Source organism: Macrotis lagotis, chromosome 6, assembly GCF_037893015.1.
Source record: "Macrotis lagotis isolate mMagLag1 chromosome 6, bilby.v1.9.chrom.fasta, whole genome shotgun sequence".
NCBI classification, from domain to species: domain Eukaryota; kingdom Metazoa; phylum Chordata; class Mammalia; order Peramelemorphia; family Peramelidae; genus Macrotis; species Macrotis lagotis.
In genome coordinates, this window is record NC_133663.1 from 185,275,403 (window position 1) to 185,293,065 (window position 17,663).

At 35.5% G+C, this 17,663-nt stretch overlaps 1 protein-coding gene across 1 annotated transcript in view; it reads left to right on the forward strand.

The window, feature by feature from the left end:
• The window catches only part of F10 (coagulation factor X), a 29,533-nt gene that overhangs the window by 1,257 nt on the left and 10,613 nt on the right, over nt 1-17,663 (forward strand). The window contains exons 2-6 of the mRNA XM_074192079.1: nt 5,816-5,976; nt 7,306-7,330; nt 10,395-10,508; nt 12,225-12,356; nt 15,255-15,481. Coding sequence (XP_074048180.1) covers nt 5,816-5,976; nt 7,306-7,330; nt 10,395-10,508; nt 12,225-12,356; nt 15,255-15,481 — 659 coding nt within the window. The remainder of the gene's footprint in view (nt 1-5,815; nt 5,977-7,305; nt 7,331-10,394; nt 10,509-12,224; nt 12,357-15,254; nt 15,482-17,663) is intronic.

The window sequence follows — 17,663 nt, forward strand, 5'->3', positions numbered from 1 at the left end:
CTCTTTAGAGAAGAAAAAATGAAAAACAGAAAAGAATTCTTTACATTTCATGAAATACTTACAAACCATTCATTCTATTTGATCCTTACAACAACCCTTTGCAGAGGATGAGGCAGTTAACATTTCATAATTAAGGGAGCTGAGACTCAGAGTTTGAGTGACTTATACTGTGTCACTAAGTTAATAAGTGATGGATATAGAACATAAAACAATTCTTCTAACTATAAGGTAAGTGTTCTTTCCACTATACAATTCAATTATTGATAAATGCAAGGAATCAAACAATTTGTAAAAAAGCCTATGACAATACATTTTCACTTAACAAGTAATTCACTTTCTATCCTGTACACAGCTACCTGCTACATCTTCCTGAAATTTTCTTCATATTACTTATTCTGCCCCAAAACCTACCATGACTCCCTACTGCCTCTTAGATAAATTCCAAATTCATTACCCTAAAATTCAAGTGTCTCTATAATATGATTTCATTTTACCTTATCCAACCTAATCTTCCATTATATTTTCATAACATATGCTCTCTATTCCAAATAAATTGGTCTCATTGTACTTAAAACATGCCATTCTCATTCATACTTTCATGTGAATTTCAGTCCAGGGTCTTCTTGCTATCTGGATCAACCTTCATTTCTTCCAAATTAAATTCTACTCCCCAAATTAAATTCTACTCCCCACCCCCACTTTTAAGGCAAATCATTTAGAACTGTAAGAGACTTCAAAATATCTTCTAGTCCAACCCTCTCTCTTTATAGATAAGGAAACTGAGGCACACATCGCTTAAGTAACGTAACAAGTTTAAGTAATAGCACATAAGTGAATTCTAATTTAACATTGAACTCTAATCTTTATAACCTTAGGATAGAGATAACCTTATGTAATAAAGTCATGCGACTGGAGTTCAACTCCCATGTCTGACTAGCTGGGCAAAACAATTTGTTTCCTCATCTGAAAAATGGGGACAATTGTCTCAATATCTAACACACACAGTGCTATGTGAAGAAAGCACTTGGTGAATAAGTAAACAAATGTGAGTCATTATTATGACCAGGCATGGCCCTTACATTCATTTTGGCACTTGATTATATTCAAATAAGCACTTTATTGCATGTTAGCATAGCTAACAGATTCAGATCAGTGTGATCTTCCCATTAAAACTGTAAGCTTTTTGAGGTCAGGCAGTATATCATCTACAGGTAATCCTGAACAGAGCCAGAGTAGCACTGAATACATAATAGCTGCTCCGGAAATAAGATTAATTCAATTGAATTAAATTGAATTGAGATGAATTCAAAGAAAAGGAATGTCCTTGAAGCTTGCTTCTCTGGTGTCTGAGGCTGGATTTGAACTCAAGTTATTTTGACTCTTTCTCCAGCAGTCTATTTGCTACACTAGCTGGCAGCTCTAACCTGTATCTAGTTGGGGACAATTTTACTTCCCAGTTTATAGAGGCATCACTACCTGCATGATAGTTATAATCATAGATATCTTCTACCTGATAATTCAATTCCATTCAACACATTTATTGTGTCAAACAAAGTTAGAAGAGGAAAAATTAGCCTGGAATAAATTGGAGTTAAAATGATGAGGGTTTGTAGAAAAAATTGAATGATGGTGACCTTGAAGAAAATGTCCAGGAGATATGCACAGCTGAGAAGATGTGGGAAAACTACCAGATATGGAGCCAGATGAGCTGGGTTTCACAGTTTTGAAATAAACCAAAGAAAACTCATTGAATTCTACATGTTAGTCCAATGTTACCATTGCTGGATATTTGATTCAAAGAGGTCAAAGACAGAAAAAAGGTTCCATGTATACAAAATATTTATACCAACAATTTTTTTGCAGTTGTAGAGAACTAGAAACCAAGTGAGTGTCCATTGACTATAAATGGCTAAATATATTGTAATACGTGAATTTTTTTGAAATGCTGTTGTGTCATTAGAAATGACAAATATGGAGAAATCAGAGCTGGGGGGAAAACTTGCATGAACTGACACAGAGTGAGATAAGCAGAATCAGGAAAATTAGCTGCATAATTATAACAATAATGTAAAGGAAAATGACATTGAAAGAAATTGAACTCAAATGAATACAATAGCCAAGCCTAAAACTAATAGTAAGCATGTCTAATAAATTTTTAATTATTTTATTTATTTATTTAATATTTCATTTTTCCTGTTACATATAAAAATATTTTTTATATTTTTAAAAGCCTTAAGCTCCAAATTCTCTCTCTCTCTCTTTTTTTTTTTAGGTTTTTGCAAGGCAAACAAGGTTAAGTGGTTTGCCCAAGGCCACAGAGCTAGGTAATTATTAAGTGTCTGAGACCGGATCTGAACCTAGGTACTCCTGACTCCAGGGCCGGTGCTTTACCCACTACGTCACCTAGCTGCCCCCCCAACTTCTCTTTTTCTCCCTCCCCATTCCCCCCCCCCAATTGAGAAAGCAAGTAATTTGATATAGGTTATAATTATGTAGTCATGCAAAATATTTCCATAATAATACTGTTGTGAAAGAAAACAGATACCCTCTCCCCCCCCAAAAAAAACTCAAAAAAAATAAAGTTGGGGTTTTTTTTAAAAGTGTGCTTCAATCTGTTTTCTGAAAACTATCAGTACTTCTCTGGGAATAGATAATATTTTTTCCTAACAACATTCAGAATTGCCTTAGATCATTGTATGCTGAGAAAAGCTGTCATTCACAGCTGATCATCCTACAATATTGCTATTACTTTGTACACAGTACATTTCACTTTATATCAGCTCATGTAAATCTTTTCAGGTTTTTCTGAGAGCACGTAGGTATTATTTCTTTTATTTAACTGGGCTTATTTGTTACGAGGGAGAGTTTACCTATCTTACACTTAGTGGAGAGGATAGTCAAAGGAAGTCATTGGGAAATAGCAGTATGTCTGTATTTCTGTTCCCACTTTGCCACTGCATAGCCAGAAGACCTTAGACAAATCATTTTGCTTCAGTTTCCTCATGTAGAAAATGGGTGGATGATCCTTTTGCTACATACCTCACAAGGTTATTGTAAGGAAAGTGTTTTGCTAACTCTAAAAATTTCTATATCAATGGGAAATAAGTATGGCTAGTATAGCCAATGGTGAGGTATCCCAACAGTGTATCTCAGCTTCACTGAGGTCAGTTGTAACTGAACTAAGAGACTTGAATTCTAAATAGTGCACATTGATTTGATCCAAAGACAAAACTGGTTGTGTAGGTTTTTTATAAAAGACATGATGAAGAGGTGTTCTGGAAAATTAAAAAAATGGAGTAGTAGCTAGTAGCTATCAAGCCTGGAAGATAGGAAGACCTCTGACACACACTAAACAATTTTTAGTTTAGTAAGCTAAAGCAAGTCACTTAAGCTCTTGGAAGACTGAAAACTCTCAGAGACTGTGAATTATGAGGAAGCTGTTCATCTACAACAACGGAGAGAGTTTCCACAGAGGAGTGCCCCCACATTAGTTAAATCATCAGTCTGCACCCAACAATCTGGCAATGAAAAAAGGAAATTTGGAGTTGAAAAAGACCAGAGTCTGGGAGACTATAGTAGCATGAAGTGATAAAGATAAGGATATCCTCAGTGAGAAGAGAAAGGAGAAAGGAAGATTTATTTGATTATTTGAATAAAAGTAAAATATTTGTTCATAAAACGTTTAAAGGGGAGGTTAGGTGGCGCAGTGGATAGAGGACTGGCCCTGGAGTCAGGAGTACCTGAGTTCAAATCTGACCTCAGACACTTAATAATTACCTAGCTGTGTGGCCTTAGACACTTAACCCCATTGCCTTACAAAAAAAAAAATGTTTAAAATATACAGACTTACAGGTATTGTGACTGTATAATGATTCATCCCAAAATGTTATGATATATATTTGATAATAGTAAAACATGATAACATGATTTTAACATGTGTTTAAATAGACCGATATGCAGGCATTATTATTTATGTATTTGATATGTATTCATATAAAAATTTTATATAAGTGTTGCATAATAAAATATAACAATAAGTTTAACATACTTATTAATACTATCTAGAATCTAGAAAATGAAGAGAAAATAATCTATGAAACAAAACAAAATGAAATCATTTATGGAGACAGCAAACATAATAAAATAATTTATTGAACAAACAACATGAAAATAAAACAAAATAATGTACAAAGATAAAATAAATAAAATGATTTGTGGAATAACAAAAAAATAAAAATTTATGGAACAAATTTAAGAGGTGGTAAGGATTTTCTCCACAGTGAGAGGAAACAGAAAAGACTGAACATGAAGAATTACATGTTTCATATTACATATTACATATTACATATTTGAACCTCAGGACCTTGAAGAACAATAATTGACCAATTCATATGGGAAGATAAATTCAGTTTTTAACTTGAATAGTTTTAAGGTTATGTAGGGAATTCAAATAGAGATATCCTGAGGGTAATTCAGAATATGGTACTGAAGGTCAAGGGAGAAGGCATTTGGAATTCATATTCAGGCAAAATACCCCTATTTAGTAATCATCCTCATAGAGGTAATAAAAGAAGTTATAAAACTGGATGAGGTTTATAAAAGAGTCAAGGATAAACCGAGAAGAATGGTCACTTCGGAGCGATATTAAGAGAAGGAAGAACTGGTGTACTAAACCAGAAAAGCAGCAATGAAGGAAATAAGAAGAAAGGAAGTAGAAGAAAGGAAGGAAACTTAACAATCATATATTTGAATTTCCTCACTTTATAGATGAGGAAACTAAGGTCCAAAAAAGAGTAAGTGAATTAAAGTGTCATGATGAAAGTCAAAGGAGGAAAGAATTTCAAAAAAAGAAGAACATCCATCCATGTAAAGATCATGTCACCCACCATTAACCCCTGGTCAGAGCAAAGTATTAATTCTAAAGGAAGATTTAATCTGGTCTTGAGAAATAACCTCAAGTGAAACTGTTGTAGACAAGTCAGTTTTAGAATAGGTTCCATTCTAAATTGAGTCAATTAACCATTATGGGTTTGCAAGGTGGCTCAGAGGATTGAGAACTGGGCCTCGAGTCAGGAAGTTCCTAGTTCATAACCAACCTCAAATACTTACTAGCTGTATGATCCCGGGCAAGTCACTTAACCTATATTTCCTTTAATCCATATACTATGGTACATAGGGTCATAAAGAGTCAGACACAATCAATTGACTTTATAACAACAATAAATATTAATCCAGATAGAGATCTGGACCTGGAATCAGGAAGACCTAAGCCCAAATCTTGCCTCAGAAACTTCCTAGCTGTGTGACCCTGGACAAGTCACTTAACCGCTATTTGCCTCAGTTTCCTCAACTGTAACATAGAGATTATAATAACACATCCCTCCCAGGGTTGTTCTGAGGATCAAATGAAACATCTATGAAGTGCTTAGCACATTGTCTGGTGAATATTATTAATAAATGTTTATTAAGTTCCTGAGCTCAGTTCAATTCTCCAAACCAAGTTAGATAGTTATGGAGAAAAGTCATGAAGTGAAACTTTTCCAATTTCATGGCTTCATATCCTAACTTGGGATTTTTAATCTGATTATGACTTCCCATGTGTCCTCCCATTTGACCTCTTGGTCCACATTTTGAATTACCTTTAAGACTTCTCTACATGGATTCCTTCCACAACCTTAATCTTTGACCAACTTTCTAAAAGGGTTGGAACCATGTCTGTCTTGACTTTGGAGAACATGCTATTGAAGACAGAAGGAGGAGATTTGGATTGAATGGATCTCATACAACTAACTCTATGATCCTGATTATCTTATAGTTTTCCTAAATCAAGAAAAGGCCAATAATGTCTTGAAGAGAGCCCGGCGAGCTAATACAATATTTGAAGAGTTAAAACAAGGAAATCTTGAGAGAGAATGTCTTGAAGAAACTTGTTCTTTTGAAGAAGCCAGAGAAGTCTTTGAAGACAAAGAAAAAACAGTAAGGATGAGTTTAACAAATTAAATTAATTAAAGGATTAACTGGTTTCATGTTCCATCTAAGAAAGCTTCAGTACACTAAATTTGTTTGGTCCCCCTTCTCACACTCATCTAATTGGGGGAGGCTTTTTTGGTTATTTTTCAGTTGTATACAAATCTTCTTAACCACATTTGGGGTTTTATTTTGCAAAGATACTGGAGTTTTTTGCCATTTCATTCTCCAGATCATTTTACAGATGAGGAAGCTGTGGCAAACAGGGGTAAGTGACTTCTCCAGTGGCACACAACCAGTATATGTCTGAGGATGGATTTGAACTCAGGAAGGTGAATCTTCCTGACTTCAGGTCCAACACCCACCGCACCACCTAGTTTCTTTACTGAATATCAAAAGTATATGGAGGGGCGGCTAAGTGGCGCAGTGGATAAAGCACCCTTGGAGTCAGGAGTACCTGGGTTCCAATCCGATCTCAGACACTTAATAATTACCTAACTATGTGGCTTTGGGCAAGCCACTTTAACCCCATTTGCCTTGTAAAAGCCTAAAAAAAAAAAGTATACGGAAAGAAAAGTGTATTTGGAGTTTGGAGACCTGATTCTTTGTCCCAGCTCTGTCCCTTAGCAGTTATGTGACCTTGGACAAATCACTTCCTTTCTCAGGACCTCATTTTTCTCATCTGTAAAATCAGGAAAGTGGACTACATAAAATTTAGCAAAAATACTACATATTTACAATATTTTTCATTTCTTGTTGATCAATAGGGTAATATAAATATTCATTTAACATTATTTAAACAGGTATTGAGTACCTTATATAGTCAATACATTGACTGAGTACTGGACAAGATAAGAGACAGGTAAGACAGAGTCTCAGTATTCAAAGAGGTTATAACTTTTTGATTTTCAAGAAAAATTAAAGGAGGGCAGCTAGGTGGCGCAGTGGATAAAGCACCAGCCTTGGAGTCAGGAGTACCTGGGTTCAAATCTGGTCTCAGACACTTAATAATTACCTAGCTGTGTGGCCTTGGGCAAGCCACTTAACCCCATTTGCCTTGCAAAAAAAAAACCTTAAAAAAAAAAAGGAAGATTAAAGGAATATTTCCAATTATTATGCCAATAATTGTGACATGACTCTACATTCATAGAAGAATGATTTTCCATTTTTTTAATCACTCACTATCATTTGGGAAGGTCAATTTGAGGAACTGTAGGAAAGAAAATATCACTTTCAGCTTGTTCTAGTCCTCCAAATGCATCATCTTTCCTTAATTGTATGAAAAGGTATGATAATCTGTACTTTTCTAATCTGTTTAAATCTATTTTTTCTTGTCAGATAGAATTCTGGAATATATACAAAGGTGAGTTACATTTTATATCTTACATTTTTACATGTATAATAGATGAAACTACATATGTATAGGAATAGAGTTTAACTTCAAACCAAACTTCATTTTCTTTTTTAAGCAATTACTGCTCAGTCTTAATTGATGGAAAAGAAAAAAAACAATATTTATCTGTGAAGAATGTCCTCTATTCAGTATCCTAAAAAATAAATATTTCTTAATTATAGTTAATCAACTATGCCATCTCAAAAGTTGTAATGCAATTTTTAAGTAGACATTTAAGCTATTAAACTGAAGACAGCACTAAGACTTTTGGGATCACTATATGTCTCTATCTTGTTTTATTTGACTATACCATACATTAACTGTATCCTTTAATTGTTTGATCATATATTACCTATATGTCCTTAAAACAGAAGCTTTTTAATCATAAGAATATTTTATTCCTATGAATTTTTGATGTTTCCTAACAATAATTTTTTTACTCCCGTATATTCCTAGGTCCTGTTAATAAAATTGTTTGTTTTCACAAAACACCTTATTCATGTAGCCATGCAGATAAGCATTTCCTTTATTTTCCCTCTGTACAAAAGAGGTTCTGTTAAAAATCAAGTTGAGTTTGTACTCAGAGATATCTCTTTTTGTGGATTGCTCTTACATTGCAAGTAAAAAAAAAATCTGTTGATTAGTGACGGAATCTCAGAATTTTATTTTGTGTATTCAGCAAAATATATGTGTTATGTGTAGGGTGTCCTGAAAGTCTTAGTGTAGTTTTTTTTTTTAGGTTTTTTGCAAGGCAAATGGGGTTAAGTGGCTTGCCCAAGGCCACACAGCTAGGTAATTATTAAGTGTCTGAATCCGGATTTGAACCCAGGTACTCCTGACTCCAAGGCCGGTGCTTTATCCACTACGCCACCTAGCCGCCCCCTTAGTGAAGTTTTAAGCATATATGAATATATAGATACACACACACACACACACACAAGTATGTACATGTATTCTGGGCAGCTAGATGGCAAAAGGAATAGAGCACTGGACTTGGAAACAGGAAGATTTATCTTTGTGGGTTCAACTCTGGTCTCAGACACCAAAGAGCTGTGTGACCCTGGGCAAGTCACTTAACCCTGTTTGCCTCAGTTTCCTCATCTGTAAAATGAGCTGAAGAAGGAAATACAAACCACTCCTGTATCTTTGCCAAGAAAGACATAAATGGAGTCAAAAAGAGTTAGCTATGACTGAAATGACTAAATAACATGTGTATGGAAGTATACGTGTGTGTGTATGTGTGTGTGTGTATTTGTTGTTCAGTAATTTAGTCACGATTGACTCTTTGTGGACCTGTAGACTATGCCAATATTGTCTATGAGATTTTCTTGGCAAAGATACTGGAGTTGTTTGCCATTTCCTTTTGAAGTAGACTAAGGAAAACTGAGGTTAAGTGATTTGTCCAGGGTCACAAAATTATTAAGTGTCTAAAACTGGATCTGAACTCAGGTCTTCCTGAATCCAGGTGTAGCATGTTATCCATGGAACCATCAAGCTCCCTCTTTGTGTGTGTGTGTGTGTGTGTGTGTTTGTGTGTGTGTATGTTGTTATTCAGTTGCTTCAGTCATATCTAACCTCTCATGACCCCATTGAGGAAAAGGAAGAAATCATATTCTACAACATCACCATGTTGGTGACCTAAAACAAAGTCTGTCCCTCTGCGCTTGCTATCAGTCAATCAACAAATATTTGTTAAGTTTCTACTATGTCTGAGGTACTATAGATACAAAGGGAAAAAAAAACAGTTCCTGTCCTCAAAGAACTTACATTTTAAGTAACTTATTTAAGCTTATACTTCATAGGGGCAGCTAGATGGCATAATGGGTAGAGCACTAGCCCTGGAGTCAGGAGGACCTAAGTTCAAATCTGTCCTCAGACACTTAATAATTACCTACCTGTGCGACATTGAGTAAGTCATTTAACCCTATTACCCTGCAAAAAAAAAATTATACCGCATGGGGCAGCTAGGTGATGCCACTGCAGAGTACTAGCCCTGGAGTCAGGAGGATCTGAGTTCAAATCTAACCTCAGACACATGACATTTACTAGCCTTGTGATCTTGGGCAAGTCACAACCCTATTGTCCCATCAAAAGAAAAAGATTACACTGAAAATTAGTAACAAAACCAACACTAGAATCAAAGCTTTCTGAGCCCTATTTCAGGTCTTTCTTCTAGCTTACACTATACTAAATTCCACTAACTCATTGTTTGGTCTTGATCAACTCAGTTCCTCTCTCTGGCTCTCAGTTTCTTAATTGACAAAATGAAGTATTAGTCTGGACAATCTCAAAGGTCCCATCTAGCTCTTACAATTTATGATTTTTGAGTCCCAGAGACTCACTACCAAAATATAATGTAGAGACCAAAACTCCCTTATATGCCTCTAGGTCTGGAATCAGGAAGACTTGGACTCGAATCCCATCTCAGACACTTAAAATTGTGACCCTGGATAAGTCACTTAACCTCTGTCTGCCTCAGTTTCCTCAACTGTAAAAAGGGGCTAATAATAGCACCAGCCTCCCAGGATTGTTGTAAGGATCTAATGAGAGAATATTTCTAAAGCCCTTAGCACATAAGTAGATGCTCAACAAATGTTTTTGGACTTCCTTTCTTCCTTTTCACTAGGTCACATGGTTTTCCCATCTCTAAACAGCTTTGCTTTCAGGCTGTTTCCACATCAGAAACTCCCTTTGAAAAGAGCTCAGTCGCCTTGAGCAAGCTACTTGACCCCATTTGCCTTGAAAAAACCTAAAAAAAAAAGAGCTCAGTTCAAGTCAGTTTCCCAATGTTAGTCTACACATCATCAATCCCACATCCAAAAGTGGAACAACATAAGAACAAACACAGAAGAACTAGACTAATGAAACAAAAAAGAGTCTGATTCTAGAAATTAGTTGATGGGACTTTGTTGAACAGAGTTAGCAAGCTCATTGGAATTGTCTGAAAGTTTTGCTGTTATCAAAACCAAAAAGTTCCCATCGGGGATGATGGAAAACCTTTGCAAACTTAAGTTTCCAAGGTTTTTCTTTGCAGATGGTGACCAGTGTGAAAACAAACCTTGTCAGAATCAAGGTAGTTGTAAAGATGGCCTTGGTGAATACACCTGTATTTGCATGGAAGGGTTTGAAGGCAAAAACTGTGAATTTTGTAAGTATGATCTAACATAGCTCCTTAGAGACTGGAATTATTTAAAGGAAAGTAATGAAGAAGAGGGATGAAAGAGAAGAGATTAACACCTCAATCCTTAAATACTGTGCATTTGAGATTTATATCTATAAACCAAAAGCTCTCTTCATCATCATTGTAGTTTAGTGTTTGTTTTTATTGCTAAAGAACAAAAAGAGATTACCATTATCCCCTCCAAATTTTGACTTTCCCCATCAAAGTTTTGATATATTGTGGGTTGTCATAAAAAACTATTAGAAATTTGGGGTGAGTTTTGAAGAAGTTTCATGAAGGCCAACAAATGACAGAGAAAAAGTTTAGAAACTCAGAAATGCATAAAATATATACATAACATTAACACATTTTCAAATACCAAAATATTTCAAATACGTACTCTGGTACAAAGGGAGGGCCAAAAAATTTTTCATGACTTTTTCAGATCAAAAGAGGTCCATGCCCCTAACCCCATAATGTGGAAAGGATAACAATTTTTAAGGAAATCTAGAATGTCCCTAATTAAACAAAATAAGGAATTTTAAACATGGGTTTTATATGCATCAAAAATATCTTGTTAAGAATACAAATTACTGGGGCGGCTAGGTGGCGTAGTGGATAAAGCACCGGCCTTGGAGTCAGGAGTACCTGGGTTCAAATCCGGTCTCAGATACTTAATAATTACCTAGCTGTGCGGCCTTGGGCAAGCCACTTAACCCCATTTGCCTTGCAAAAACCTAAAAAAGAAAAAGAATACAAATTACTTATTGAACTTTGCAGACAGTCTAATTTTGTAAGAACTTTAAGACAATAGCATAATCAATGAGGCAATCATCTAATAAGTATCTACTAGGTGTCATGCACTCCGCTATTTATACCAAATTGAAAATTAAATAGTCACTGTAGTCAGGAGATCTTACATTCTGTGGGGGAGACAATATGCAAAAAACATGTATACAAAATATCTACAAAGTAAATTTAAGGAGATCCATAGATATATTTTATTCACTTTTACTTTTGTGGTCAATGTCTTTTTTGGAGAATAGCCAAATATTGCCCCAGTAACGCAATCCCCTCCTTTCCTTCCTCCAGTGTCAAGGTTAAGGCCTGAAAGCACACACACACACACACACACACACACACACACACACACACACACACACACACAAAACAAAGTATCAAAAGGCATAAAATAAGCTCAAAATTATTGTAGAAGATAAGTAAAATTGGGATAGGATTAGCTTGGGGCACTGGGAAGGACATTAGATTTGGAGTCATAATCTGTGATCATTTGGAGTCTGCTACTTAACAGCAGCACGGCTTTGGGTAGGTCTCTTGATATGTCTAGATCTGAGTTTTTCCCTATCTGTAAAATCAAGGGATTCATCTAACTGATCTTCCAATTCTAAATGTATGATGCCATGAATCTTTCACCCAGCACACCAGAATACTATTAATGATGATGATGATGGGAGAGAGGGAGGGAGGAGTTTCTGCCTAATTAAAACTTTTGGGATGATAGAATTTTCAGAGTTGGGGCACATGGGAGGGGGGAAGGGGAAGAGGAGAAGAGACAACATGGTGATCTGCTGCCATTACCCCCCCTTCTGGATAAATTGATGGTTCCCCAAGTAATCTGAAGTAATCTGAGTTTGAACCATGCTGATATACCCACCAAGTCTAACATGCTTCTCTCTTGACTAGCAAAACCAACCCTCTGCAGCTTGGATAATGGAGACTGTGATCAATTCTGCAAAGAAGAAAAGAGCACCGTGGTATGTAGCTGTGCCAATAGCTACATTCTGGGAGATGATGGCAAATCCTGTATCCCTGTAGGTAAGAAGCTGGTGGGTCTATGAAACAGCAGGAGTAATTGGGGATGTCTTCTCTAGAAAACCAAAGCAGATGAGCCATGGTAGAGTTCATTGTCTAATACTAAGGTAGACCTCAAACTCACATCTTATCTCTCAGTCTAGAACTCAACCCATAAAGTCATGGTTCCTCTCAAGAAATACAAATATAAAATCATGAAGAATGCAGATGAGAACAATATGGACTTTTCACCAAAGCCCTGAATACCAAAACAAGAGACCATTTCTTGAAGTTTGGTAGTCATACATATTTTAGCAACAAAAGGGACACTTTATATAAGGAGCATTGTAAATATTGACAAATCATTTCACCTGTCTTAGATATAGTCCCCATCTATAAAAAGAGAATATTAACACATGGGTCTGTGTATCTCACAGAAGCACCATGAGGGGGGAAAAAGCACTTTGTCAGAATGCTATGTAAATGTAAAAAAGAACTGTAATTAGTTTTCCTGAGAAGCATTGAAAGCTAAAATATAAACAAGTTCAATGGTGATATAAATTAATGATCTGGCAATATCAGGTGATAATATTCCTATAGAGAAATGGCATTGTATTAATAAGCACTGACCTAAACACCAACATAGAATCTGGAATAGATTTAGGAAAAAATACTGGTGGAAGAAAATATAATTTCATTGATATCTGCCACACCAATGAAAAGAAAAAATTAAGGCAATCTCTGCTCTCAAGGAGCTTCCAACCTAGCAGGGAAGATAATACACAAAAGAAACTCAGGTACTAAAAGCATTTTTGGTATTATTCCAGTGTGGGGATAATGTGAACTACATTCCCACATAATTTTAATCTCTTCCATAATGTTGTTCTATAAAGTCTGGAATTTATTAATATTCAGCATAGTAGCATCTATCAAAATGTTGCCTCCTCCCTCAAAATGATAGATCCATGACAAATTACTAAGGGAAGGGAAGTTGTTTTAGATCCGAGATGTCAAATGCACATCCCACACAATACTTCAAGTGTAGCTCAAATATTACATTATAATAAAATGTAATTGAGAAATAGTTAACAAAACAAGTAAAAATACAATAGAACATAAATAATGTTTTTATGTGGTATTCTAAGTCAATATGCGATAGATCCTAATATATAGCTTAATGCCCCACTTTCTATTGAGTATGACATCCTGTTTTAGGCAGCATCCTTACCTTCTTGGGGAAGATCCCTTGTCACCAGGGTTAGGGCCCAAACTCTTTCTAGAAATCCTGTTTGAGCTATCAGTTCACTCCTATCCCCACTGTAGTGACTTAGTATAAATCTATCAGAGCCCTGGGACATCCTCTTGTCCTGGTTCTTTCCCTTCTCACAGTCCTCTCATGCCCTTTTCCCTCTCAGTATTGCCCTCCTCTGTCTTCTCCCTCTTCTTGTCCTTATCTTCACCTGTTTTTATCCTCCCTCCCTCCCTCCCTCTCCTCACTGGCATATAGGATTGGAATATATTCTTATGGCCCTTTAGTATTTCAAGGGTCTAGACTTGGTGCTTATGATCACTATGATTTAATGGTTGTTGCTTTTTGGTCACTTCAGTCATGTGCTACTTTTCATGATCCCATTTGGGGTTTTCTTGGTAAAAATACTGCAGTGATTTGCCATTTCCTTCTCATTTGACAGATGAGGAAACTGAGGCCAACGGGGTTAAGTGACTTACAGTTAGTGTTGGAGGCCAAAGTTGAACTCTTAAAGATGAGTCTTTCTGTCTCCAGAACAGGTGTTCTATCTACTATGCCACCTCTTTAAGAGTCACTCTGGAGGCAGCTAGGTGGTGCAGTGGATAAAGCACCAGCCCTGGAGTCAGGAGTACTGGGGTTCAAATCCGGTCTCATACACTTAATAATTACCTAGCTGTGTGGCCTTAGGCAAGCCACTTAACCCCATTTGCCTTGCAAAAAAACCTTAAAAAAAAGTCACTCTGAAAAAAAATCATAATCCTGCATCCAACTTGGTGCTTAGCTTCATTTAGTAATACTCCTAGCTGTTCCAGTTTGGTAGGGCCTATCAGCAACAAACCGTACTCATCTAGGTTGAACAAGGGGCAAGAGAAATGGACCTGGAATCAGGAAAAAATGACTTCAAATTCCTCTTCATGTGCTTAGTAATTGTGTGGCTCTGGGCAGGTTATTTAACAATTCCTAAACTCAATTTTCTTATCTATTATATGGGAAAAATAATAATCCTTAAGTCATAGGATTGTTGTGAGATTCAATGAGATAACAAATATTCAGCATTTTGTAAAAACCCTGAAGAGCTAATATTTAAATGTTAAGCTCTTATTTGCTAGCTAGACCTCTGGAGAATGATTCCACAATGGGGCATCAAAGCAGAACTTTAGTAAGAACATTTTCATCATTTGGTGTAACTCCTGAATAAAAGTTCCTATTCTCTATTATTAATTTTTAAAAAAGTAAGTTTTCTAATTCTTTCTCCCCTAACAAGCTGCTTTTTAGTTGTGTATAACTGACCCTTCTCCCCCAGGGAACTATCCAAAAATAGTCAAGAGCAAGAAGAAAAAGTTAAAGATTTGAATAATGAGCCCCAGGGGCAGCCCAGTGTCATAGTGCATAGAGTTCTAGACTTGGAGTGGAGAAGATTCATCTTCCTAAATTCAAATCTGGACTCAGACATTAAATAGTTGTATGACTTTGAGCAAGTTACTTAATCCTATTTACCTCAGTTCTTTATCTGGAAAAAGGAAATGCCAACTTATGAAGCTATGAGACTTTCCCTTTTAAGGTCAAGAGATAAATAGGATTACTGCAAAACTCTCTGAAGCTAACTGTGTCAAGGCATGGGTTGTATGATTTGGGGACATTTTCAGATATCAAGTGTTTTTTTTTCCTTTCAGATTCCTTCCCATGTGGAAAATATACAATAGGAAGAAGAAAGAGGTCAGCTATAGAACCAGACTTAAATGGGAATCTGTCTTATGAGTTGGAGACAGAGACACTGGCTCCCACAAAGGATCCTTTATATGGATTCTTCCTAAATAACACAGAAACTAAAGATGTTGGAAATGATTTAATAAGGGTCGTTGGAGGAAGAGATTGCAAAGAGGGAGAATGTCCATGGCAGGTAATTGTGATTTGTACCTATGTTGTTAAGTCAAAAATATGATTTCCTATGTCTCAGTTCCATGAAGTTATCTAAAAATGGTCATCGGTGATCATTTCTTAAAAACACCCCATCAATATCTATTACCATCTAAGCAATCCTTCTCTTTGTGAAAAATGTTGAACCAGAGAGAATTATTTTCCTAGATTAATTTCACTTCTTGGAATAAGGTGAAATAGAAGAATGCTGAATTTGTAGCCAGAGTGCCTACCATTTGTACAAATTTGGGCCTAGTTTCCTCCTCTGTAAAATCAGGTTAGACTAAGTATCCTCTTCTATGTCCCATCTAGTTCTAAATTTGAATTCTAAGAATTTTCAATCTTAGCCAGATACTCCAACAGAGACACACATGGAACAAAGATAAGAAAATAAAGACATCTGTGCAAATGTTTATAACCTACCAAATACTTATGAACTACAAAATACAGGGTTCTATAATTTTTTCCTTAGCCTAACATTTGTACTATATCTTAAGAAGGCAATATTGTAGTTGTTTAGTCATTTCAGTTGTGTTTGACTCTTTGTGACCCCATTTGGAGTTTTCTCGGCAGAAATACTCAAGAAGTTTGTCATTTCCTTCTCCAGCTTATTTTATATAAGGAAACTGAGACAAACAGGGCAATGACTTGCACAGGGCCACACAACCAGTAAGTATCTGAGATTGAATTTGAAGATTCGAATCCCAGTACTCTATCCACTATGTTAAAAAGCAATAATTCAGTGGAAAAGAGGGTTATCAAGAATAAAAAAAAATGCCATATATCCAGAACAAGGCACTTTTTAAAAAGGAGTTCCTCCAATTAATAAGTTTATATTAAGTGCTCACTGAGATCCAGGATTGTGCTAAGCTCCTGAGGAAATAAATTAAATTTATTAAATTAATTCAATTATTTTAAATTTTAAATATTATTTGTTATATACAAATTTAAATATTGTTATTAGGTATTAAATAAATATTTAAATTATTAAATAATTCCTTCCTTCAAGGAGCTTACTCATTTTATCAGCATAGATAAATATGCTTAATGAAGAATACACAAAATATATAAAGGTAAGTTGAAATAGGGTGAGGTGCAGCATAAAGGCATCAACTGAACAGAGTTTTGAAGAAAATAAGGAATTCTAAGAAGTGATGGTGAGAAGAGAGTTCATTTCTAGTATGAGCGAGAGCCAATGCAAAAGCATAGAGATGGGAGATGGAAGTTATAAGGAAGAGAAAGGAGGTTAATTTTACTGGACAAAAAAAGTTTCAGAGGGAGCATATTGTAAAAGGTTGGAAAGACAATTTGAAACCAGGTCATGAAGGTTAAATTAAAGTTAAAGCGCCTTAAATTTGATGGAATTGATGACTGAAACTTGCTCCGAGGGTAAAAGAACAAGATGCTCCTGGTTCCCTTACTAGTTTATTTTTCCTAGTCTACATTCATTATATTCCATACTTGACTCAAAGAATTTTGATTCCTGCTAAATTACTTGAGGTACTTTTGAAGATCATTCAATTAAGAGCGACCATTTGTATAGCTGAGCACCATACTAAGGGCTTTACAAATATTATCTCATTTGATGCTTACAACAACCCTGAGGAATAGAATTATTATCCCCATTTTACTAATGAAGAAACTGAAGCAGAGTAGTTAAGTGATTTGCCCAGGATCAAACAACTAGTAAGTGTCTGAGATGGGATTTGAACTCGGGTCTTTTCTAACTCCAGGCCAAGTACTTTATTCACTGAACCACGAAGTTGCAGGTATTCATCTAAAGCATCATAATAAACAATAACATTTAAAATAACAAGAATAATTTTTCCAGCTACATGAGTAAGCATCTCAAAGTATTATTTGCATCATATCCACATTAATATTACATAAATTAGATATAACACAATGCAAAGTCCATCTGGACCAGCTGCTTCACTAACTAAATTGCTAATTTATATACAGAAATTTAAATCATGCGTTATAAAATATAATACTTATATATGAATTATATTTTATAAACATGTAAATATATATAAATTATATGAAGGATAGCAATGGTATATGTGTATACAGAATAAGAGAGCAGCTTAATATCAACAACAAAAACAAGGCATATTTAGCAGCAAACAGTGAAGAGTGGAAACAGTACTTCTAGGTCTCCTGAG